This window comes from Schistocerca gregaria, chromosome 1 (genome assembly GCF_023897955.1).
Source record: "Schistocerca gregaria isolate iqSchGreg1 chromosome 1, iqSchGreg1.2, whole genome shotgun sequence".
NCBI lineage: Eukaryota > Metazoa > Arthropoda > Insecta > Orthoptera > Acrididae > Schistocerca > Schistocerca gregaria.
In genome coordinates this window covers 1,107,281,002-1,107,307,700 of record NC_064920.1, presented here as the reverse complement: position 1 = coordinate 1,107,307,700, position 26,699 = coordinate 1,107,281,002, and the positions used below count along the sequence as shown (strand labels likewise).

The 26,699-nt window shown below is 43.1% G+C and overlaps 1 protein-coding gene across 1 annotated transcript in view; it reads left to right on the top strand.

The window, feature by feature from the left end:
- LOC126283162 (sialin-like) overlaps window positions 1–26,699 on the top strand; it is a 186,260-nt gene that overhangs the window by 43,126 nt on the left and 116,435 nt on the right. The window contains exons 2-3 of the mRNA XM_049982250.1: window positions 11,932–12,167; window positions 15,438–15,671. Coding sequence (XP_049838207.1) covers window positions 11,932–12,167; window positions 15,438–15,671 — 470 coding nt within the window. The remainder of the gene's footprint in view (window positions 1–11,931; window positions 12,168–15,437; window positions 15,672–26,699) is intronic.

Genomic DNA, 26,699 nt, shown 5'->3' with positions numbered 1-26,699 from the left:
CAACAATGTAAGAGGCACTTCAGGATAAACATTTCGCTTCAAAGCTGATATTCAGCGACGAAGCAACCTTCAATTTATTCAGAAAGGTTAATGGCCACATTGTGAAAATGAGTGGCACTGAAAATCGTCATGAAATTCTGGCGCGTGAACGGAATTCGCCGAAGTGTAATGTTTTCTGTGTTACAGACAAACCTGCATGAGCCATTTTTCTTCTGTGAGAAGAATACGACGGATACTTCTTACCTCGATGTGTTGCACCTGTGGTTGTTTCCACAACTGATTGCTGATTCCGAGAATTTCATCTTCCAACAAGACGATTCACTCCCCTCACTGGAGCATCGCTTAAGTCGCTACCTAAACGACGAACTTCCGCTTCCCTCTCCGTCCCCCCTCCCCCTCCTCCTCCAACGCCTTGTGACTTTTACCTTTCATATGGGAGTACATTAAGGACCGTGTTTACGAACTCTCACTACCAAGGACACTGGAACAGTTCAGAGAATGCGTCAATGCTCCATTGATGGTCATTGACAGGGTGTTGTCACAGAAGGTATTGAACGAATTTAACTACTGCTGGGACTTGTGTCGTGGGACCGTAGTTACATGCATAGGACATTTGTGGAGTGCAGTATGCCAACTTGACAGGTTTGCGGTTCTATTCACGCACCAATAATATTTGTAAGTTTAATACTTTGGAACATATACTGATGAGTCAAAACATTATGATTATCCGTTTAATAACTTCTTCGTCCATCTTTGGAACAAACAACGTCACTGATTCTGCGTATTAGGGATCCGACTGTTTTCTGGTAGGTTTGTGGAGGTAGGTGCCATTAGATGTCTGCGCACTTGTTATGTAATTGGCGTAAATAACAGGCCGCTGATTTGGATACGCCCTAATGTCGCCCGATAGCGAGCCAGATGGGTTCCATAGGATTCACATCAGACGAATTCCGTCGCTGAGACGTTAATGTGAGTTCACTACAAGGTTGCTCAAATCCCTGTAGCACGCTTCTGGCTCCAAGAGACGGACAATTATACTGCTGAAAGATTACATCGCCCTAGGGAAGACATCAAACATGAAGGGGTGCAGGTGGTTCCTTCCTGTCAGCGTGTCTTCGATTACTACCACAGGACCCACGCAAGCGCAGGAGAATGTTTCCCAAAGCATAATACTGTATACGTGGAGCACTGCACATTTTGAGTCGCCGTTCACCTCGATGACGGCGTTTGTGGAGACGACCATCGACCTAGTGTAGCAAAAATGTGATTCACCTGAAAAGCCGACACGTTTCCATTGATTGACGGTCGAATCCCGCGCCCACTGCAGTCGTAACTGACGATATCAGTGGGTCAGCATGTGAATACGTAGGGTGGTCACCTGCAGAATTCCAGTTCAACCGTGTACGATGAACAGTGTGATCCGAAACACTTGTACGTGCACCAGCATTATGCTCTTTCGGCACAGATGCCACAGATCACTATCTATCCTATTTTACAGAGCAGACAAACTTCCAAACCCCACGTTCTGTGAAAAGTCGCGGACGTCCAACCATTCAGCAACTAGTGGTAGTTTCATTGTCGCCCTAGCTCTTTCCATAGACGCTCACGACAGTAGCACGTGAACATTCGACCAGTTCGCCGTTGTCGAGATAGTCGTCCACAGGCTCTGCGTAATAATAATCTGCTCTTTGTCAAAGTCGCCGACCTCAACGGATATCCCCGTATGCTCGTTAGGATGTTCCCCCGTCCGTGTCTGCTTCGTTTACATAGTTTTGTTACCGTGTCACGTGGGCACAACACCACCAGGCGGCATCCAGTGTCGTGGTGGGCAGTAGTTATAATGTTTTGGCTTATCGGTGTAGAGAGCTTTGAAAACGAATGAATCATTTCCAGCAGTCCGGTGGTTTTTTTTTTTAGTATTTCTTGACCAATCCTGCATATTAAAATAATTATTATTGGTCATTTATAAAAACTGCGGAATGAAGGGTCAGGCAGTCATTCCTCTCAGAGTCCATATTTAAAAGTGGCACAGGGAAAAACTTTTAATACGTTATATAAAGTAATGCTCCGTCTGCGATGGGCTTCAAAGTGGTTTGTGAATTATGGATGTAGATGTAGAAGCATTGTCTTTATGATGTCCATATTTGATAATGCTATTGCAAAGGTTAATTATGAAGTTCAAGAGGATACTTTTTCCAGCTTTATAGCTTTCATTTGCATGACAAATTTCGCGCTAATTTGAACAGGTAAAGAAAAATTATGCACTTTTAACGGCACTGAAGATCGCTTTAAAAGGAGAATACAGTGCTACAACACTCATTAACGCTTACAAAAGTATATGGGAAAAATCTTAAAGCTGAAAAGCAAGGCGGACGGAATCCGCTAATGCGGCGTAAAAACCACCAAACCGGCTTGCGTCGCCGGATGTCAGTTTGTGGGATAGAGTTCCATGTCTGATACACTTGGGCGGTCGGTACAAGGACGGTTAATGCTGGTTGTGAATGACGCTGTAGTTATCGTCCGATGATGTCCCATACGTGTTCGTCTGGAGACAGATACGGTGAACGAGCAGGACGACATAAACTCACATTTTCTGGTATGTGTGTGTGAAATCTTATGGGACTTAACTGCTAAGGTCATCAGTCCCTACGCTTACACACTACTTAACCTAAATTATCCTAAGGACAAACACATACACCCATGCCCGAGGGAGGACTCGAATCTTCGCCAGGAGCAGCCGCACAGTCCATGACTGCAGCGTCTCAGACCGTTCTGCTAATGCCGCGCGGCTTTCTGGTATGGAAATGTGAGTTAATCACAACAGATTTATAGCTCTGGAATAGAAATACGTGGTACAGACTGGTGAAGCGTTTTGAGCAATCCGTTTGCTTTGCAAGATAGAGGAATGGTCTGCATTTTATACACTTCGTTTTAGTTCTACTATTTCAGTGCTGAAATCGACATGCTTGTCGCGACAAAATACCATCCACTGGGGGCCACGGTATACTCGTACCTATCGTATCGTTTGTGCAGACCTCGTTTTGGAAGAGGTTTGTATATTTTTCTCTTTTCTGAGACGCCTGAGTCATTTTCTAACAGTGCCTTTCACTCTTTGCTCTCCACTCATTGTATGGACAAGCCGTAAGACAACCTAAATTTAAGAAATCTATGATGCTCTTTTTCGCAATCTGGTTTTCACTGCTGTGTTGTCTGTTCTGTCATCTGAAACATCTACTAAGTGCCGGTCGGAGTGGCCGAGCGGTTCTAGGCGCTTCAATCTGAAACCGCGCTACCGCTACGGTCGCAGTTTCGAATCCTGCCTCGGGCATGGATGTGTGTGATGTCCTTAGGTTAGTTAGGTTTAAGTAGTTATAAGTTCTAAGGGATTGATGACCTCAGCAGTTAAGTCCCATAGTGCTCAGAGCCATTTGAACCATCTACTAAGTGCACCAAACACAGACGAAACTCCGCACAAATCGGAATCCTCTAAAAGAAGGCGAATATAATCTTTTGTTAATGCTGCATGTAACAAATCTAATGTGCAGCAAAGTTTTCTTATAAAAATGTTCAAAAAGCAGTGTCAGAGCGAGCACGGAAGCGTTTCCATTCAAGGCTAAAGTTATGCAGTAAATAACTAACTCGTAAAAACGGGCTGATATAAATTTAATTCAAAATTGCTCTGCCTTGACAAGAGATTACTAATAATTGTCATAGTATGACACCATATTTTCCTTCCCAAACAATCTTACACTGCAGATCGCCGAAAGAACTCGGTTTAACGCAATTACGAGTTACTCATCTGACGACAATGTGATTCTTTCGTTTAACCAAACTCAATCACATGTGCTGTGATCTATTAGCACCCAGTGATAGCCTAAACAAGAGAACGTGCACAATCGTCGCTTGTCACTTGCGAGCAAGCAGAGAGACTCAGTCTACCAGAAAAAAAATGAAAATCGGGTTCTCAACATTGGTCGGTTTCGGTTTATACAGATCTCTTACTTGTTCTGCCCATCCTTCTGTAATGTCCTCTGCTTTTGTTAGATCTTCAGCATTTCTATCATTTATCGTTCCAGTTTTCGCCTGGAATTTTTGCGTCATTAATTTCCTTGTAAATATTCCTTGTCATCCCCATTCTGTTATTCTCAAATTCGACGCACTGTCCATATAATGAGATATTATTGTCCCTTCTAGCTAATTTCCGAAACTCTGCGTTAAATTTAAACGTTGTTGGTCCATCACCTTCGAATTCTGCTTTCCTTCGTTCTGCTGCAATGTGCAGTGCCTCAGCCGATAACCATTTGCCCTGCTTGTTATTCCTTTTCTGGGAATGTGTTTTTCTGCTGTCTACTTGACAGTATAGGTTACTTTTTTGTACAGCTCTTGTGGGTTTTTGTCTTCTCATGCATTAAGTCTGTTCCTGACGTTCACTACATTATTAGACACACAGTATGGTGCAATAACTGACTTTATTTAAATGATCCAAACTATTTACTAATCAAATATCACATTGCTCCTCTCCCCACAACCTTTTGTTGTGAAAGCGAATGAACTCCTAATAGTAACAATATTTCAACAAAAAACAAGGGACGTTTTGGACGTGGTTATCCTAAGAGGATTGACGTCTGTCGCTCTCTAAGTGGAGACAGTGACCAAATGTCGCAAGTCGTAATTACTGTCAGAAGTCTTGCACTGCAGAACGTTTCACCCGTCTGTCACAACCTCATTCAGCATTAATATTCATCACATGATGGCACAAAACCTAACTAGAACTCTTTTATTATCTTTAGTTAAACCACACTTAAATGTAGTTTCCTCTTTTTAAAGTTTCCTTTCGTTCCTGAGTTTCTTTTACATTCTTGGAGATGTGGTCCGTCTACGCAACTAAATGAAACACTGGTTGTGCTGTGGCACAAAACACACTTTCATGTAGTCGCATAGACGGACAACATCTCCAAGAATAAATAACTCAATATGTAGATGGTTATGTCATTTTGATTTTTGTATGTTATCGATGCGCACGTCAGAGAGAGAGAGAGCAAGTTACGTTACTGTTAAACAATCTTTGGTCTGGTCGTGCCACAGTCTTCACCTCTGTGCAGTTCAATATATTCATAGTCGAAGTGTGGTAGATGATGGTCGTATTCTGTAGTGCTATGTCGACTTGTGATAGTATCTGTTAGAAGAAGAAAGATTGATTGTAAAGGACAGCGAGGATGAATATGATGTGTAAGTTGAAAGTAAAGGGAATATAAATTTTAAATAATGTTATTATTTTTTGAAGAGAAGTAGTTTGAGATAAGACTGTAACATCGCTCAGCTAATTTCTATGAATTATTGTTGTCAGCTCTTTCATTTGTTTATAACAGGGGAGAGACCATCCTATTTCCCTGGGTCATGCATTAACTTATTAAGTGATTTAGCTGTTTGATTTTTATAGAAATTCTCTGTTAATATTGTACCCTCTTTAAATCGGTGTTCATTTTGTTAAGCTTAGTATTGTTCAGACGTATGTTACATGTGAAACCACGCAGAGCTTTACTCTGTCTTTTTTAATATATACTTTAGTCTCAAATCGCTGTGTTGGAATATCATTTCATAGGAATAGCTACCCTCCCCATCCCATTGTTTATCACTGCGCATTATTACATCTCACAGTTTGAATATAGTTTGTAAATTTTATTTAGAAATAGAAATCTAGTTTAGCCTCTGTCTGCTTGCTGTTTGCTGCTGTGTTTTCGAGAAATCTGTAACGACGGTGTCAAGATGTGAGGTAAGTGGAGAGTGTGATTAAGAGCAGATAATTGCTTTAGTTCCGTTACGCATTTAATATAAAGACAAGCTGCATTCAGATCAGTTACACTTCAGTTTAAATTAGGTTCTACTTAGTCAAAGGTTAGCATACAACATTAAGTTGGATACCAGTTTGTGATGACATAGTTTCGGTAATAAGTAGGCATTTATAGAGTGGGAGGTAAATTTGCGTTCAATTTCGTACAGAAACAAATATTTCTTTTTGGGTGTTTTATTCTGATGAGTGTAGTGATTTACTAATTCAATGTGTAATTTCACAAAACGAAAAAAAGAAAAATTTTGTTTTAATGACGCGCAGGATTAGCTGTGCGGTCTAAGGCGCTGCAGTCATGGACTGTACGGTTGGTCCCAGCGGAGGTTCGAGTCCTCCCTTAGGCATGGGTGTGTATGTTTGTCCTTAGGTTAGTTTAGGTTCAGTAGTGTGTAAGCTTAGGGACTGATGACCTTAGCAGTTAAGTCCCATAAGATTTCACACACATTTGAACATATTTGTGTTTTAATATTTCGACATGTTGAATTCTGACAAAAATGCAAGTCTTTCGCTTTTTATAATAAAGGGGAGGAGGGGGGGGGAGCAAAAGAGAGGAAGTTGAGGTAACCCATGTAACTGCAACCACATTACATCGGAAACACTGCGTACTCCATTCTGGAGATACCGCATGACGTAACCACAAGGTTAGGGCTGTTATGATAAGCTGATGAGGACTGCCAAGCGCTTGGACAAGGTCACAGGGAGCTAGTCGTTCAAACTACTGCTCCGCCGAAGTTGTCGGCACTCTGGAACTAACGTCACACAGCGAATACGCAGCCCTTTTTACGTCAGTGCAAGACGATTTGCCGCAAATCACTTGCCTGACCGCTGGCCTAAGAGGACGCTCGTGTTTGATAAAAAATCGTGCCACTGGTTGAGAGCGTGCAACTATAGCTAAACTTGGTTTCGGAAAATCACTGACGCGGGATGTACGTGTATAAAAGTTCGTATCTCACGCTTTTAAGTTGTAGGAACAACGTATTACCAATAATGGTTCAAAATCGCAGTCGGGAATTCTGTAGTTCAAATGGTACAAATGGCTCTGAGCACTATGGGACTTAACTGCTAAGGTCATCAGTCCCCTAGAACTTAGAGCTACTTAAACCTAATTAACCTAAGGACATCACACACATCCATGCCGGAGGCAGGATTCGAACCTGCGGCCGTAGCGGTCGCGCAGTTCCAGACTGAAACCCCTAGAACCGCACGGCCACGTAGGCCGGCTAATTCTGTAGTAAAACCTAACTCTTTAAATTGTTCTATCATGCAGTATCAATAGGATGAGAAAAACGTCATTTTTGCATAGTATTCTTCATTATTACAAGTAAAATAAAAATTAATGTGCAACGTTGAAAAAGCGTTTTTCTTGCAGACTAGTGCAAATAAATTTTTTATTTTATTTATGCAACAAGATGCCGTTCGCCTTTCATCAGGGTGTCTTCAACGACCGTCCTGTAATATTAAGTTTCTTTTTTGTTATAACATGTGGGTTATAGATTTATTAAAAGTTCGTGGAAGTTTTCTGTAATACTGGGTGCTTATAATTAAACTGTCCCTATTTAACACATTATTACAAGGAAACTGATTAACGTACGAGTACCAAACTTGGTAGCATTAATATCAAGGACATGCGGAAAATAGCTGGCCGGGGTAGCCGAGCGGTTCTACGCGCTACAGTCTGGATGTGTGTGATGTCCTTAGGTTGGTTAGGTTTCGGTAGTTCTAAGTTCCAGGGGACTGATGACCTCAGAAGTTAAGTCCCATAGTGTTCAGAGCCAGTTGAACCATGCGGAAAATAAATAATGCTGAATTTATTCAATTGAAACACTTTTAACGTGCCGCTACGGTACATCATACCGATACATACCGGTATCATTACTGCTACAAAAGGAGCTCAATACGGCGCCCATCAGTGTCCAGAAGAGTCTTAACAGCAGAAGGAGACATGTCCGTAGGTAAGCTCGCTACCTCTCTTGATATGCTGTGTTTCAGATCAACACGTGTGTGTGTGTGTGTGTGTGTGTGTGTGTGTTCCCCTGGTAAACCGTGTCCTTCAGGTAGCCCCACAGCCAGAAATTACAGGGAGTGAGACCAAGTGATCGTGCCGGCCAAGCATTTGGAAACGATCGGATCATAATTCGATGGTTTCCAAATGTGTTTCGGAGAAGCAGGTGAACGTCACGAGCGAGGTGCGGTGGGGACCCATCTTGCATGAAAACTGTTGAGTTCAACGCGTCTCTCTCCTGTAGGGAGGGTATGACATGCTGGCGAAGCATATCGCAGTAAGGTTAGTCAGTCACACTGCACGCCTTTGAACCTTGAGCGCCAACCTGTTAAAAAAAGAATAGGCCTATGTTGTACATAGGTGTAAAGCTATACAGAGAACTTCATGCAGTGCTTAGAGTTGAAGATATTTAATCTTGCCAATCCTGTGTGCTTACGTCACCCGTCCGAGAAAAATGAGCTTCCTCTGTCCATAGGATGATCCAGGGTCTGCCCTCGTCAACTTCAATCCTTGCGAGAAAGTGGAGAGCAAAGTCAACACGTTGTTGTGCGTCCTGTGGTGCAAGCTACTGTGCGACACGTATCTTGTACGGATACCATTTGAGAATGGTTCGAAGCACCTTTCACACAGTGGACCACGGGATGTTCAACTTCGTGATACAGCACGCGCATTGCCTGACTATCGGGAATTGCGCGCAGCGTTGTCTGCCACAGCAACAGCGATTTCATCAACCACCTGTGGTGCAACCGGTCGTCGGTCTCTTCAAGGATCGGCGCCCCGATCTCCATTTGATTCGAACTTCTTCATCGTGTTCCGCACAGCATCTGGAGAAATAGGACCCTAGCGTAATCCTTACAGCTGGCGATATTCTCGAATAGCAGCTGCGGCATTACTGTTGTTTTGATAATAGAGCTTCACAAATAATGCCCTGCTCCTTTTGTCCAAGCTCATGTTGATACATCAAAAAGTGCACTGCGACTGGTTAGGTGTGTGAGACTATGAATAACGTTGACTGATCACGGCATCTGGTGGCCGTAATTGGAACTGGACGGTGGCGCTGTGACGCATGGAAATGATGCTCCCCATACTGCGGACGTTAATGCTACCAAGTTTGGTACTCGTCCGGTAATAAGTTTCCGTATTATAACGTGTTAAATAGGGAGACTTTAAAGATAACCAGCAGCTAAAACAGAAAGGTATTTGCAGTAAAATGCTTCAGTCTATTTTGACATAAAAGTGGCTCTGATCACTATGGGACTCAACTGCTATGGTCATCAGTCCCCTAGAACTTAGAACTACTTAAACCTAACTAACCTAAGGACATCACACACATCCATGCCCGAGGCAGGATTCGAACCTGCGACCGAAGCAGTCGCACGGCTCCGGACTGCGCGCCTAGAACCGCGAGACCACCGCGGCCGGCCTATTTTGACAACGATGCAACTTACCTTCATATGGAAAATCGGTTGAAAGCCTTCACTTTTTTCTGTAGTTAATGAGGTTTCGTAACACAGCATTTCAACCGCTATTTTCGGTGTCCAAAGTGTTATTTGGTCTGTAAATAGTGCCAACTTTCTCAGTTTTTTGCTTTCTCTTGTTTCCTGTCTGACTGTATGTGTGTGTGTGTGTGTGTGTGTGTGTGTGTGTGTGTGTGTGTGTGTGTGTTGATGTGACAGTGAAAGAAGTCCGATGTTGGAAAGGGAGTATTCCAGTTGACATTGTCAAAAGCTTTCTGAAAGTCTACAAATTCTATAAAAGTAGGTTTGCGTTTCCTTAATATACTTTGTAAGATCTGTCCTTAACAAATATGATACCCTTCATAGCTTTGCAGATGACATGCTATTTGTAGGAAAACGGCAACAAACACAGAAATCATGCAATTAATAAAAAGGTAATATAGAATTATTCAGACATAGGAGGGGCGTTCAATAAGTAAAGGATACCTTTTTTTGTCGGCCAATTTCGGGTGAAAGAATGTGGGACATCGTGAAATATTCTCGCTTCAGCACTCATGAAGTGCACATAGGTCGCGGCGCTATACATAGCTTTCAAAATGGCCTCTGTAATGGAGGCGTGTTCCAAGTAGAGAACTGTCACTGGGTTTCTTTTGGCGAAAAATCTGACCATTGCAGATATTCATAGGCGCTTTCAGAATGTTTACTGAGATCTAGAAGTGAACAAAAGCACGCTGAGTTGTCGGGCAAGACCACGAAAACCTGTCAGATTCTCGCTTGCCGATCTGCCGTATGACCGTCAGGAAATTGAAGAAACGACTTCAGCGCGTCCGTCGCCACAAAAACGCAAACGAACTTCTTCTCCATGACAACACAAAGCCTCACGTAAGGCTGCTCACCCTAGAGGAGCTAACGAAACATCAAAACTCATCCGCCCCACAGCCCGGAATTCTCACCTTCCGACTTCCATCTGTTTGGCTCGATGAAGAATGCACTCCGCGAAAAGCAGTGCTTGGATGATGGGGATGTTATCGACACAGCAAGGCGTTGGCTCCGCATCAACCATTAGAGCGGTACCATGCCGGTAAGGTACCATGCCACTAAGGTGGCGTAAGGCCGTTGCATTGAAAGGAAATTAAGGTGAAAAATAGGGTTTTGTAGACAAAAGAGTGGGAAATGATACAGCGCATTGGAATTCTGAGTAAAATTTACCTGTGTTCAGAAAAAAATGAGTTACATTACTTATTGAACGCTCATCGTATGTCTGGAGCCGAACACGTACAATAAAGTTTTTCGCAACGTAATTAACAATTATAATTTATAGTTAAGAGGCCCACTGAAGATGGCGGTATTTTCCCGACACTAGTTTGGAGAGTTAAATAAACAAAAAGTGTTTTTTATCCCGGCGGACCCACAGTTCCATATTGTTTCTCGCAGACACAACCAACAACATAAGAGTTCAAACTACTATTATTGGGTACATTTGGTTAACTTTGTGGCCGATGACATTGTAATTCTGTCAGAGCAGCAAAGGACTTGGAAGAGCAGTTGAGCGGAATGGACAGTGTCTTGAATGGAAGATATAAGATGAACATCAACTAAAGGAAAACGACTATAATGGAATGTAGTCTAATTAAATCAGGTGATGCAAAGGGAATTGGATTAGGAAATGAGACACTTAAAGTAGTAGGCGAGTTTTGCTATTTGCGAAGCAAAATAACATGATGGTCGAAGTAGGGAGGATATAAAATGCAGAGAGGCAATGACAAGCAAAGTGTTTCTGAAGAAGGGAAATTTGTTAACATCGAGTATAGATTTAAGTGTCAGGAAGTTCTTTCTGAAAGTATTTGTGTGGACTGTAGCCATGTTTGGAAGTGAAACATGGACAATTAACAGCTCAGACAAGAAGAGAATAGAATCATTTGAAATGTGGCGCTACAGAAGAATGCTGAAAATTACTTAAGTAGATCACGTGAGTAATGGGGAAGTACTGAATAGAATTGGTAAGAAGAGGCATTTGTGACACAATTTGACTATAAAAACGGATCGGTTGGTAGGACACATTCTGAGGCATCGAGGGATCACCAATTTAATACTGGAGGGAAGCGTGAGGGGGGGGGGGGGGGGGGTGAGGATAAAAATCGTAAAAGGAGGCGAATAGATGAATACACTAAGCAGATTCAGAAGGATGTAGGTTGCAGTAGTTACTCGGATATGAAGAGGCTTGCTCAGGAGAGCTCCATCAAACCAGTCTTTGAACTGAAGACCGCAACAACAACAGTGTGGGTTATTGCATCCAACTCCTGTCTAGTACATGTAATGAAATTTATACTGAAATCTAAATAGCCGTAGTGGTACAATGTTTTTTGTTTTATGTCTGAGTATGGTAATTTAATTCTTCTGTAATTTAGAAGTATCTCTGACAGGGAGCTCGTCAGACATGTTGCCTGCTTCTACAGCAGCCACCATCTGGTAGAATTTTCCGATTCAAGTTACAGATTCGGAATCGTGAACCAAATTTTAAGATGTCTAACAACTGGGGTGTCTCTCAAGTGTCTGTCTTCTCCTTGGAGTGAAGAATGTAAGATGTAGAGAAAATTCTGTGATCCGTGACGTCTGTGTCGCAGGTTGCTGGAAGACCCGGTACACCGTGGCTCTGCTGAGCCTCATGGGTCTGGCCATCAGCTTCATGACGCGCGTCAACATCTCGGTGGCCATCGTCGACATGGTCAACGAGACGGCGCTCGAAGAACGCGCTCTCAGCTCCAGCGACGCCTTTCACTTCGGTGCGGCCGTCAGCAGTAGAGACGACCCAGATGTGTGTCCGGGAAAGCTGGTGCTGAAGAACCAAGCCGGTGGCAGGGTGAGTCATTCCAACCAGAGGGGAAACACCTCTGGGTTTTACATTGTCGCTCCGCAACTCCACGCAACGTTCCTTGCGCTACCCTAGTCATTCAGACGTCGCTGTTTGGTGACTGATATTCTGATTGGTTCATTTAATACTGTGAAGTAAAGGGAGAGGAGAAGAATATGGAAACACCACAAACGCGACATAGGCAAGTAACAACAATATAACTTAACAGTCTGAGACTGCCGAGCAACCAAATAACTACAATGTGTAAACTTTTAGATGGCAGACCTCTCCTTAGTCCTGAATTGGTAGAAGTCGGTAAACGTCGGGAGGCTTCGGTAGGCACGCAGTTTCGACCGCTGCCAGCATCACGTAGCTGACTGTGTTGTACAAGGTAGCCATTGTCGTCTGCTTCATTATTGTTTTACGCTGTACTGTTCTGAGTGTTTTTATTGTGCAGTTGTGCTAAACATTATCTAAACGAGTGAAGAGGTAGTTGCTGGCCCATCTCGGGAGTCGCCAACAACCCCTACCGGTCGGCCTACGGTTAGAAGGAAACCAGAATAACGTAGCGATGCTCGCAAAATTATATTGCGTGTGATTGAATGCTGCGAAAGAGAAAGGGAACAGAAAAAATTGCTTCACCCCATTTATAAATCCTCATTGAGAGCTGCTACAAACACGGGACAAAACATGCGTAGCATTGGAAGATCCAAACAGTTTTCCCAGAATCAACCTGGCGCATCACCACAAACGCCTGGCAAGAAAAGGTGAGATTCCATTTCAGATATTTTGTTCGCGATCACTTTGAAGGAGCCTCCCATTTCGTCCGAATTACCTTGTATTTCATTTTGCCTTGTTACCGTATTGCTTTTTATGGAAACACCACTGGTCACTGTATTATTTCGAAACAGATTCAAATTACAGTACATTTCCAAATTCAAAAAAATACATGCAGTGCAGAAGTCATTTTCTTATAAATCTTTCTCGCTTTTAAAGTAGGAAAAGAAGTGGAGAAATCGAAGTAATGATCGATGATTTCAACCAGCGTGTCATTCGCGACACGACTGCGGAATTTTATTCAGTGTGGAAGATTGTGCCAAGCCTGCGAACATTGCTTCCAGTTCGGAGAACAACTCACTAAAGTTTCAATGCAATCGGATGAACAGTTTGTGATATCAGGCGAATGGAGTGGCCTGCCTGTTCTCCTCACCTAAATCCCATCGAGCACGTCTGGGATGCTCTCGGTCGACGTATCGCTATACGTCTTCAAACACCTACGACACTTCAGGAGCTCCGACAGGCCCTGGTGCAAGAATGTGAGGCTATAGCCCACCAGCTGCTCAACCACTTGATCCAGAGTACACCAACTCGTTGTGCAGCCTGTGCGCAGGAGAAAAGCGGCGCTGTTTGCAAGATACTCGTGTCGGACGTGTGATCATATGCCATATTGATGTCAGGGTACATGTGTAGGAAACAGTGGCGTTTTGTAGCACATATGTTTCGGGACGGTTTTCTCAACTTATCACCAATACCGTGGACTTACACACCTGTGTCGTGTATGTTCCCTATGTGCCTATGCTATTAGCGCCAGTTTTGTGTAGTGCCACGTTGTGTGGCACCACATTCTGCAATTATCCTTAATTTATGAACATGAGTGTAATTTCAGTGAATGATCGGTTCAGTAGGGCCACAGAACCCAGTCCATTCCATTTAAACACAGCCCACACCATTATGGAGCCACCATAAACTTAACAGTGCCTTGTTGACGACTTGGGTCTATGTCTTCGTAGGGTCTGCGCCATACTCGAACCCTACCATCAGCTCTTACCAACGAAAATCGGGACTCATCTGAGCAGGACTTGGTTTTCCAGTCGTCTAGGTCCAATCAATAATGTCACGAGCACAGGAGAGACGGACATCTGCTGCCAGACTACATTAACGTCGAAGTTCGCCGCATTCTCCGAACGGACACATTCGCAGTACGTCTCACACTGATTTCTGTGGTTCTTTAATAGAAGTTGCTTGTTTCTTAGCACCGACAACTCTACGCAAACGGTGCTATTCTCGGTCATTAAGTGAAGGCCGTCCGCCACTGCGTTGTCAGTAATGAGAGGTAATGCCTGAAACTTGGTACTCTTGGCACACTCTTGACGCTGTGGATTTCGTAATATTGAATGCCCCAACTATTTCCGAAATCGAACATCCCATGCATCTGGCTCCTACTACCATTCTGGGTTCAGAGTCTCTTCATTTCCGTCATGTGGCCATAAACAGGTCGAAAACTTTCTCACATGAATCATATGAGAACAAACGACAGACCTGTTATTATTATTATTTTTTTCTTTATTGAATTTCAGTTCTCCATTGGGGCGGGCTGGCAGCAGCATATGCGCTGCTCTTCAGCCAAAAGACAATACTGATACAACAGAAGACATTTAAAATTACAAAGGAGAAAATATGGCGGACAACAATATAAAAAGGGGGCGATTGTAGAATGGAGACAAAAACCTTAAAAAGTTTTGAGAACAAAAAACCACACACTGATTGAAAGAGCACAAGACAAAGTATGGCTTCAGCATAAAAGTATCGGTGGGCGGCATAGAACATAACGAACATGAACAATAACACTATGTACAAGTACAGCACACAACTAAAATCACAGCTCTTGACGCACAGGAGAACAGCACCAAACACAACACTGACATAGCATACTGATGACGATGAGCAAAACGGAGGATCTGCCAGGTGCAAGGAGATGAAGGAGAAGGGAAGAAGGGAGGGAGGGGAAGAGAGGGGAAGAGAGGGGGGAAGACGGGTGGGGCGCGGGCCAAAGAGGGCCAGGGAGGGAAGGACGTGGGAGGGGAAAGGTGAGGATGGTGTGTAGAGACCCAGGGGGAGGGGAGGAGGAAAATTCGCTCTGAGAGAAGGAGGGGAGAGGGAAAGTGGGGACCTGGAGAGGGGGGAAAAAGGCCAGGTTACAGTTGGAAGGAATAGTATATGTCACGGCAGACAGCTCCTCCAATGCACTGCCCTTTTGTACCTTCTGTAAGAGATACCACCGCCATCCGTATATGTGCATATCGCTGTTCCGTGACTGTTATCAGCTGCCAGTGCAGAGAATGGGTCTATGTAGGTCTACCACAGCTGCAGCACGACAGAATTCTTAAAACAGATGAATGAAAACTCCTGTAAACTAATTCGAGAGAGTTGTAAAGCCGATAGGAAGGAAACAGAGCGTCAGCTACGGAAAAGCTAAGGCTCGAGGTTGCACTGTTGCAGAATGGGGAGTTCGCGTGGGACAAGCAGAAGCAGGGGGAGATCCTGGCGGCGTTCTACTACGGCTACGCGGCCGGTCACATACCTGGGGGACTGCTGGCAGACCGTTTCGGCGGCAGGATCGTCTTCGGGATCGGCATATTCCTCTCGTCCCTCCTCACCGTCCTCACGCCGATTTCGGCGTGGACCGACGCCTATCTTCTGTTCGCCAACAGGGTCGGACAAGGATTTACGCAGGCATGTATTAGCACTATTGACTTACGTGAGCTATCTACATATATAAAGAAAAGTGTATGTTAATTTGTTTGGTTGTTTGTAAACCTACAGTTTTAAATCCAGTACTGTTGAAATTTTGCATACTTTACCTCAAAGACTACAGGAGGTTCACTGTCTATATAAGATTTCATAATCAAGCTTTGACACATGTATTCTATCCATCACTTGAGTCGTGTCCCGCAGTGACGCTGGGTCAACCATCGTTAATCGGATTTGGCATGTTAATGTTTAAGAGGTGGCCGGATGCCCTTCCTGCCGCCACCCCATACCTGCTGGGACGGAATTTGTCTACCCCAACTGTCTGGATCGAGTGTAATCCATGGAATAGTGCGAAAGTGTTCAGATGTCTGTGAGCCATGTAACTGAGGTGGAACATGGGGACCAGCCCGATATTTACCTAGCGGGATGTGGAAAACCGCCTAAAAACCACATCCACGCCGGCCGGCACATCGGCCCTCGTCGTTAATCCGCCGGACGGATTCGATCTGGGGCCGGCGTGCCTACCCGAGTCCAGGAAGCAGCGCATAAGCGCTCTCGGCTACCCTGGCGGGTAAGCTTTGAAACATATATGTATGTAACATATAAAGGTGAAAGGTTCTCGGTCGATTTAATTCAAATGTATACATGATCCACTAATGAAAATTTGGGAGGACATAGGCCATATATTACTTAAAACTCACAATAAATAAATAAGTATAATATAAAATAATGGAGAATCATTGTTGCCAAACATTTCTGAATGTGTTTGGTCGGTTTACTTCAAAATTCTTGCCCAATTTAGTTCAAATTTCTACATTCACATGAAACAATGAAGAAAATTAATGAAAAATTAAATGCTTGGTAAAGGAAATACGTCGTTGTAAACTGTAACTCCTATCGCGAGAATAAATTTTTAGAGACCGTACCTGTCTTGGAGATAGTACCATCAGGTGTCACCAGATCGCGTGACGAGCGAAAGATCGAACGGAATAAACTGTTCGAACAGTTGGAGCCGTGCTCAAACACAGCCCTATTTAAAACAGTGAAAACTGAGCCGATACAAAAACACAATTAGATACCTATCGCAAAATGTAACAACAGATGGCGCAACTGATCATCTTTTCATGCAGGCGATGATGTACTCGTCGCCGCAATCCGTTTACACCCAGTAATTAAATATGCCCATCGATTTAATGCGACTGCAGTTTCCCATGCGGTTTGCATTCGGTATGAGTATGAACAGATCACAGGACCAACCACTTTGTGTGGCAGGTATTAAATAGCCCGGGCTAAGCTGGGCACTGCTGGCGGTGATTAATATGAGACCTGTTCACGCTGCCACTACCAGCATTGTGGGAGAAATGTTTTAATTCAGATTTCGGAAATCAATATGAAGTTCAGTGCAGAAGGTACCTACTTTACTTGTACTCACGATCCAAAAAGCATCTAACTCAGTGCAACAAAGTTTACCACCGTGTCTCATACAGTTTGCCAAATGAAATTTATTACTGTGTTAAGAATTCTTTGGTAGGGAAGGCGTAATGTGTAGCCATTGAAGGCCAAGAAATAGGACCTTTTCTGCTGATCCTCTTGGAGAATGTTAGATTTAAATGCGTCGCCCTTCGACTAGAATCTGCAGGGGCGCCGTCATACTGCCAGAACATACACATCCTTGCAGCCAAAGAAAACTCTTCCAATAATACTGGAAGCTCGTTTTCAAGGAAGTACAAGTGACTTCAAGAAAATCACTTCAACTTTCTTGAAAACGAGCTTCTATTTTTATTGGATGAGCTTTCTTTGCAGGGAAGTGGAAGTGGAAGAAAATATGCAAAACGGAAGAACTGATTTAGGCTACAAAACAGCAAATTAATTTTTTAACAAACATGAAACAAAACTCTCAGGCACAACAGAAAGTAAAGAGGGGAAAATGCTGTTTGATAAAGACATGGTGAAGAGATGAAAAGAATACATATGGTAGTTGTGTGCCGGAATACCTCTTTTGGAGGAAGTAAAAGGAAGAGAAGAGCAAGCAGACGAAGATGACAATGGAGATGACATTGTACAGGAAGAATTTGACAAAACTCTAAAAGAACTAAGGGATAACAAAGCAACGGATATTGATGACATCCCCGCAGAACTAGTAAAGAATGCTGGTGACAGCATGAAAACGATGCTGCTTAAACTTATTAGGTCCCTCTACAACACAGGAGAGGTACCGATAGACTTCCAGAAATGCATCATTGTTCCTGTATCAAAGGAGGGAGCAGCTACAAAATGTGAAAAGTACCGAACTTTAAGCCTAATATCACATGCATCAAAAATTCTCATAAAAATGAGAATTGAAGAAAAGGTGGAGGATACGCTGACTGAAGATTACTCTGGTTCCAGAAGGGGACTGGGAACAAGAGAAGCGATTCTGGAACTGAGACTTCTTATCGAAAAGCAAATACAGAAAAATAAACCAACTTATGTTGGCTTTGTAGACCTGAAAAGGCATTTGATAACGTTATCTGGCAAGAGATGTTCAGAGTGCAGAGGAAAAGTGGAATGAACTACAAAGACATCCGTGTAATATTCAGTTTCTATAAGAATGAGGAAACAGTGATTAGCAACTGTCACCAGGAACAGAAAGCAAATGAAGTGGGGATCAAAATTAATGGGCAAAAGAGAGGCATGCTACGTTATGCAGATGATATTGCTATAGTCACGTAGACAAAAAAAGATCTAGAGGAAGTCCTCAGAACAATGGAAAGGATACTATGCAATCAGTACAGAATGAGAATAAACGAGAAAAAGACTAAAGTGATAGTATGCAGTACAGGAGCAGAATATGAACCTCTGAGAATGAGTATTGGAAGAGAGGAGCTGGAAGTGATAGAGGAATTTACTTACCTGCGAAGCAGAATCACAAGGGATGGCAGAAGCCGGAAAGAAATTGCGAGCAGAATACATAAAGCCAGAATAGAATTTAATCGGAGGAACTTACTCACCAGCAAAAACATCAGTCAGGAAAAAAGGAAACGTATCATGAATGCTTTCGTTTGGAGTGTGGCCCTATACGCATGTGAAACTTGGACAATTGGAAGAGAAGAGAGAAGACTGCTAGAGGCCCTGGAGATGTGGTGCTATAGAAGGATGATGAAGATCAGCTGGAGAGACAAAGTAACAAATAAGGAGGTGCTTATAAGAGTACAGGAAACCAGATCCCTATGAAGGCACATCCAAACAAGAAGAGACAAACTCATAGGACACATCCTACGACCCGACAACATCATTGGAACAATAGCAGAAGGAGCTATTGAGGGAAGGAAATGGCGGCGGCGACCAAGGATATCATACATCCAACAAAACATGAATGATGTTGGGGGGTGAGTTGTGTACCTTTACTGTCCATGTTGTATGAGGTAGGGATGAAAAATGATGCCTCCGAATTTGCTATTCTGTTCTCAATATCAGTTGAGGTATTACATGTCACATACATTACACCGTTGACCCCCCCCCCCCCCCCCCCCCGCCCCCCACTCCGTTGACGGAAGCTGCAACCCTTTGCCACTAGAGGGCCCCGAACTGTAGCGTGTAACATGGCGTTGTGCAACGTTAGTATGTCGGTGAGTGAAAAATAGCGTGTTGTAATCGAGATTCCAAGTGTAAAAAAAAGATCGACACATGGAGCACATTCTCCATCACCTTGCCAGACCACGCATGAGCGTCGCCACGTCTGCAGCAATCCACTGCCCTGGGTGATGTCATCTGTGAAGATGATGTTTGGTTTGTGGGGCGTTCAACCGCGCGGTCATCAGCGCCCATACAAAGTTCCAATTGTTACACAGTCCATTTATTTACACCGTCCAATCTAGCCACTGTCACGAATGACCAATGACGATGATGATGAAATGATGAGTACAACATAAACACCCAGTCCCCGGGCAGAGACAATCCCCAAGCCGGCCGGGAATCGAACCCGTGACCCCGTGATCCAGAGACAGCAACGCTAGTCACTAGACCACGACCTGCGGACTTTGTCACTGTCTGTGCAGCCTCGACCTGACACCATTAGATTTTCATCTGTTTCCAAAACTTAAAGAACGCCTTCAATGACTTAATGATGAAGCGGTGAAGCAGGGTTGAGGTTGTGGCCCCATCAACACTGTGAAACATTCTGCAGAGACAATATCAACAAAATAGTCTCTCCTTGGGAAAAATGTATTCGCCGCCAGGTTGACTAAGTTGCGGAATATATATGCACACATGGAGAATAAAGATGTGGAATATTAATACAGTTTGTTTTATTTAAGGAGCATCAAGAGTTTCACATAAAAAATTCGGAGGCATTACTTTTCAGCACATCCTCGTACATTATTGACCTGTCAGGAAATGTTAACTGAATGATGGTCGAAGTAGAAAGGATATAAAATGTAGACTGGCAATTGCAAGGAAAGCGTTTCTGAAGAAGAGAAATTTGTTAACATCGAATATAGATTTAAGTGTCAGGAAGTCGTTTCTCAAAGTATTTGTATGGAGTGTAGCCATGTATGGAAGTGAAACATGGACGATAAATAGTTTGGACAAGAAGAGAATAGAAGCTTTCGAAATGTGGTGCTACAGGAGAATGCTGAAGATTAGATGGGTAGATCACATAACTAATGAGGAGGTATTGAATAGAATTGGGGAGGAGTTTGTGGCACAACTTGACAAGAAGAAGGGACCGGTTGGTAGGACATGTTCTGAGGCATCAAGGGATCACAAATTTAGCATTGGAGGGCATTGTGGAGGGTAAAAATCGTAGAGGGAGACCAACAGAAGAATACACTAAGCAGAAGGAATGTAGGTTGCAGTAAGTACTGGGAGATGAAGAAGCTTGCACAGGATAGAGTAGCATGGAGAGCTGCATCAAACCAGTCTCAGGACTGAAGACATCAACAACAACAACAAGCAAGAAATGGTTCAAATGGCTTTCAGCACTATGGGACTTAACATCTGAGGTTATCAGTCCCCTAGACTTAGAACTACATAAACCTAACTAACCTAAGGACACCACACACGTCCATGTGCGAGGCAGGATTCGAACCTGCAACCGTAGCAGCAGCGTGGTTCCAGACTGAAGCGCCTAGAACCGCTCGGCCACAACGGCCGGCTAGACTTTTCGCAGATGATACTGTTACTATAATGAAGTTCTATCTGGATAAAGATGCCAAATATTTATGATGATGATGATGATGAAAGGATGAGTACAACACAAACACCCAGTGACTCAGAGGCTGATACGCTTTCAAAGTGTTGTAAAAACTGGCGGTTTGCTTGAAACGTACAGAAATGTAAAATTGTGCACATCGGGAAACGCTAAAATGACTACCGCATCAGCGACTCACAACTGGAATTAATCAACTAATTACTTTCACCTGGGTTCCACAGAAATACTGTAAAACCTGAACCGGTAGGTACATGAAAACAGATATCTAGTGTTCCGAGAAGGCGTATTGATAACCGGAGTAGTGTGAATGAAACAATATTGGTAGTACATCAGCTTGAAGCCGATTGTGTTCTAAGAGGGTGATTTAAAGGGTGGGTCTCACAAGGGACAGTAAATGTTTTAGGATGGTAGCATGGACTAATTCGAATAAAACATTCCATATAAATGTGTCCAAATTGATTGGTTAAGGAGATAAAGCTGTAGAAATATAAGAAAAACGAATGTTCACAGAAGATGTTAAGCAAAGGCAAACGACTATGTTCAAATGTAATTTTCAAAACTTTCACCTCCGATTTCCATGCTTATTCAGATTCACTTAACATCACGTGTAGCTCTTTTGAGGGCGGCTTGGAGCTCTTTTGTGAAGGCGGCTCTATTTGTAATCTGGACGATTAAATTCGTCTCTTGTGCTTACTTTTTCTTCTCAGACCACCCCCACAGCCAAAAATTTAAAGGGGGGGGGGTAATGCCCAGGGACTTTTTTGGCCAAGAAACATGACTATTTCTGCCAATCTTTCTTCCAGGGACTGTTAGGTTTAGATGATGTTTTAGCGTGTTGACTAGAATAGGCAAGGGCCCCGTCATGTTCGAATAAAGTATACATTCTTGAAGCCAAACGAACTTCTTCCAACAATACTGGAAGCTCGTTTTGAAGAATGTCTAGAAAACGGGACCCTGCAGACATTGCGATATTACAACCAGTGCAAACAGATGATTGTCTGTCATAATGCATAATACGTTTCTAGAGGGGCATTCTTGAGAATGTGTCCACAGAAACATTTGGCGTTTCGTCGGATGATCACTGTGAATTAACAACTGTTACTGGTAGCGTCACGAGTGAAAGAGGCTGCGTCAGTTAACAGTATTAGCGGGATTACTCGGCGATTAGCAATTGGGCAATGACAATATTCCATTCGTCTAGTTTCATCCCATTTTGGAAAGTATTGAATCTCCTGTAAGTGATAAGGATAGACGCCACAAGTACGTAATGTCCGTCATACTCTTGGATGTGGAACACCGTTAAGTGTAGAAGTTATGTGTGTGCTTGTCGAAGTACCGCGTTCTGCCAAGTGAACTATCTTTCCTACTTCAGCCACGCTCCGTTCAGTTGCGCATTCAGACGAAATATGACTGTTGTACGCTGCACCAGTTTCACTGGTACTCTGCGGTAGGAAATCATCTGCCGTAATCTTTACAGGCAGCAACCTACTTTCCATTCCAAATCCCTTACACAAATACCATGTGGGCATATTCGGCATTTATAAATACATGGGACATGCTTAAACGATGCAGTATAATTCACTAACTAATAACGGTTACAGTTGGAAAATTGAATTATGTAATCCCAAGTACAACATCACGACTTGACGTTTACTACAGAAATGACAATAAAGCCATAAGAATTGCAGTACTAACAAGTGAAATGAAAATTTGTCTCTGTAACCAGCTGTATCACTGTAACCAATAAAACTTGCACACTGTTACTTGTAATGTTGTAAACACAGATTTGTTGTTGTCCATCCTTGGGTGGCTGATGTTGAACCTTAACTGATCATTGTAAAACATTTAAGTAATCAAGAAGGGCAATAATAAATCTCACTTACAACCAGTGATTGTGGATTTTCTCCGATGTCATTTTTTGCGATATTTTATCCAAATTAGTCTATGCTAACACCTCTTAAAATACGAGGGTATTTCGGGAAGTAAAGATACACCGTACGCCAGAGGGACTGAAGAATTTTGGTGAGCAAGTTGGCAACACTGATGTTAACCTTGAACTGTTAGCTTTCTCCTCGCGGTCGTTCGGCAGTTGAACGTTGCTTCTGGTTGGGGTAGGTCGTGTTTAAAATGGCTGCGCCGATTCAGAATCCCGCCAAATGCGAAGTGCACTCCATCATACGTTTTCTTCATGCAAAAGGTCAGCGACCAGCGCATATTCACAAAGAAATTGTTTCTGTTTATGGGACATTATGAATCGACAAAATGTAACGAAATGGTGTCGTCATTTCTCTGAAGGTAGGATCGATGTTCATGACGAACAAAAAACAGGTCGGCCATCTGTGATCTTTGATGCCCTTCTTCGGAGAATGGAGGAAGCAATTCGTGTGAATAGACGTCTCACATTGAAAGAATTCCATCAGATCATACCGGACGTGTCAACGATAACTCTTTATGACGTTGTGACTGTCAAGTTAGGGTACAGAAAATTGTGTGCGGAGTGGATTCCAAAACTGTTAAAGGAGGAACACAAAAAGAAAAGGATGGGCTTTGCACTAGACTTCCTCACACGCTATGCTGAAGCAGGTGATGAGTTCCTTGATCACATTGTGACAGGTGACGAGACGTGGGTTTATCACCATACACCTGAATGCAAGCAACAATCAATGCAATGGCGCCATTTGAATTCACCAAAAGCCAATAAATCCAAAACGTCGATTTCAGCAAAGAAAATCATGGCTTCTGTATTTTGGGACAGGCAAGGCACTCTTCTGTTGGAATTTATGCCCCCTGGAACAACAATTAATGCTGCTGCATATTGCCAGACCTTGAAACGTCTTCGAAGGGCAGTTCAGAACAAACGCAGGGGAATGCTGACAAGTGATGTCCGCTTGCTTCATGACAACACTCGGCCTCACACAGCGCTCGTAACCAAAGCACTACTCAAACAATTCAAATGGGATGTATTGGACCATCTGCCATACAGCCCAGACCCTGCGCCCACCGACTTCCATGTCTTCCATTACCTGAAGTCACATCTTGGTGGAAAATCATTCCACGACAATGAAGAGATCAAAGATGAAGTTGAAATGTGGCTCCGACAACAGGCGGCAACCGTCTATGACTGTGGGATACAAAAGCTTGTGCACCAACTAAACAAATGTTTGGATAACGGAGGTGATTATGTCGAAAAATAACAAATAATCCAGTTAATAAGATGTAACTGACGTTTTCTAAATTAATATTCTATTTAAGGACTGAAAGCCATTGTATCTTTACTTTTCGAAATGCTCCCATATTTATTGTTCTTGCTGAAACATGTCGATAAATACAGTGGCGGAAAAAAATCCCAACACCGAGAAACAACTAATGTAGGGTAACAAAATTTCGGGAAGACATCTGTCTAGGTAACATACTGAAGTGATTAACGTTGCAAGGTGACGGGATAATTAAGAGCGAAGAAAGCCATTGCCAATTTGAAATGCTGGTCCATTAATGACCCGTGTAAGCGACAGAATGTGGAATGCAAGCATGCAAACGTTCATGCATTGTGTCGTATAGGTGCCGGACGCGCGTTTGTGGGGTGGAGTTCCATGGCTCTTGCACTTGGGCAATGAATACAGGGATGATTAATGCTGTTTGTGGATGATGCAGGAGTTGTAGGCCGATGATGTCTCACAGGTGTTCAATTGGTGACAGACCTGGTGATCGAGCAGGCCAATGCAATATGTCGATAGTCCGCAAAGCGTATTGAGTTACAACAGCGGTGTGTGGACGAGCTTTATCCTGTTGGAAAACGTCCCCTGGTATGGTGTTTATGACTGGCAGCACGACATGTCGAGTCACCAGACTGATGTAAAAATTTGCAGTCGGGTTGCGTGGAAGAACAACGAGAGTGTTCCTGATGTCATACGAAATCACATCCCAAATCATAACTTCAGGTGCAGGTCCAGTTTGTCGAAGCTCCAGATAACCGTGTTGCACTCACCTCCCCTCCTTCTAATCAAGACATGGCCACCATTGGCGCCGAGGCAGAACCGGATTTCATCACAAAACGCAACGGACCATTACTCTGTCCTCCAATGATCTCTCGCTTGACACAGCTGAAGTGGCAAACGATGGTGGTTTGAGATCAATTGAATGCACGTTACGGGGTGTCTGGCTTATAGAATAAATATCTCTGGAGTGAGCATTCACATGCGCAGAGCAGATTTTGTGTTGTCAACATACATTGCCGGCCTGGTCACGTGTTCTCGGGTCGTCGTGTGTTTGTCCGTATAGCACCCTGTATATTTAGAATGTCACAACATCAGTAGTACAGACGAATTCTTTTCCTACGTGTCGTGGATTATGTATATATGTTGCGCAGACATTTTAACAGTATCCATTTGATACCGGGAATAAACCAGCTACGTAACTTTTAAGACAAGTAATATTGCATTCTGCTTCTTTGCGATAGGTGCCAACAGTTCAGGTGGACTCGAGTTCTGGCAGTTTTCGGTATGATACGGCACTTTATAGTATTACAGAACTTGACTTACATTTTTGCAGTGATAGTCTTGCAAAACGACTTGACTAGTGCTTTTGCAAGTGTCCAAAAAACACCGAATGTACCACACATTAGCGATTATATCCCTGTTAATTCGTCCTTATTTTCTGCTATTTGCGCGTATTCATTTTCTCGTTTTTGCGACCTAAAGCACAATTTTTCTTACTGGTGACACTTTGAAGTATTTATTTAATGTATTTTACGTACTTGCTCCCAGTTTGTTAAATAAATAGTAGACTGAGTAATCTATACACATAATCGAAAAGTCACTGATAAATGCATGGAGGATAGTATTTGCTGAAACAACTAAACATTCCCTTTCCTGTTCCACTAGCAAATTTACGAGAGGAAGCAATTGTTTGTAAGCTTTTGTACGAGCCTTTATATTCATTATATAGTCATAAAATCGTAGGAAAATAAGTCTACAGAATCAAGCCTTAATTATAATGCGTCTCTCAATTTTTAACATATACAGTGTCTCTTACTAATATGATAACTATAATTAGAACTGCATGGTATCTAATCATCAAATGTTACTATCCCTCCTTTCACATATTTTGTATGCATCCGTAGCAACAACAGTAATTCACCATCGCTATTACACTATCAACAAACGGTGAAGTACAATAAAAACTCTTGATATAACAAACTTCAAACGCTGCGGAAAGCACACAAGCACAGCGAAGTCCCGAAAACATGTGACAATCCTGGTTTAACGTTGACAACATGCGCAGAACGCAATGCTCACTCCAGAGACATTTACCTTATGGTCTGCCTCTGAGATGTTATTGAGGTAAGCGATTTATAATAGTTGTGTCACTGTTGTTGTGATTGGCAGGAGAGCCAACACCTTGTTACAAAAAGGAGGCCGAAAGGCACGCGTTTTAGCTGACGCAGGCTGGCGTGAGGTCTGGAACATGACAAGGGAATTAGAATTGAGAAAGAAGGACGTAGCTGGTGGAATACTTAACTTTAATCCATTAATGGAGAACGTCGCTCTTTATGGTACATGATTCACAATATCAATAGTACGGATACTGGCGCCTTGCTAGGTCGTAGCAAATAACGTAGCTGAAGGCTATGCTAACTATCGTCTCGTCAAATGAGAGCGTAGAAGTCAGCGAATTATCGCTAGCAAAGTCGGCTGTACAACTAGGGCGAGTGCTAGTAAGTCTCTCTAGACCTGCCGTGTGGCGGCGCTCGGTCTGCAATCACTGATAGTGGCGACACGCGGGTCCGACGTATACTACCGGACCGCGGCCGATTTAAAGGC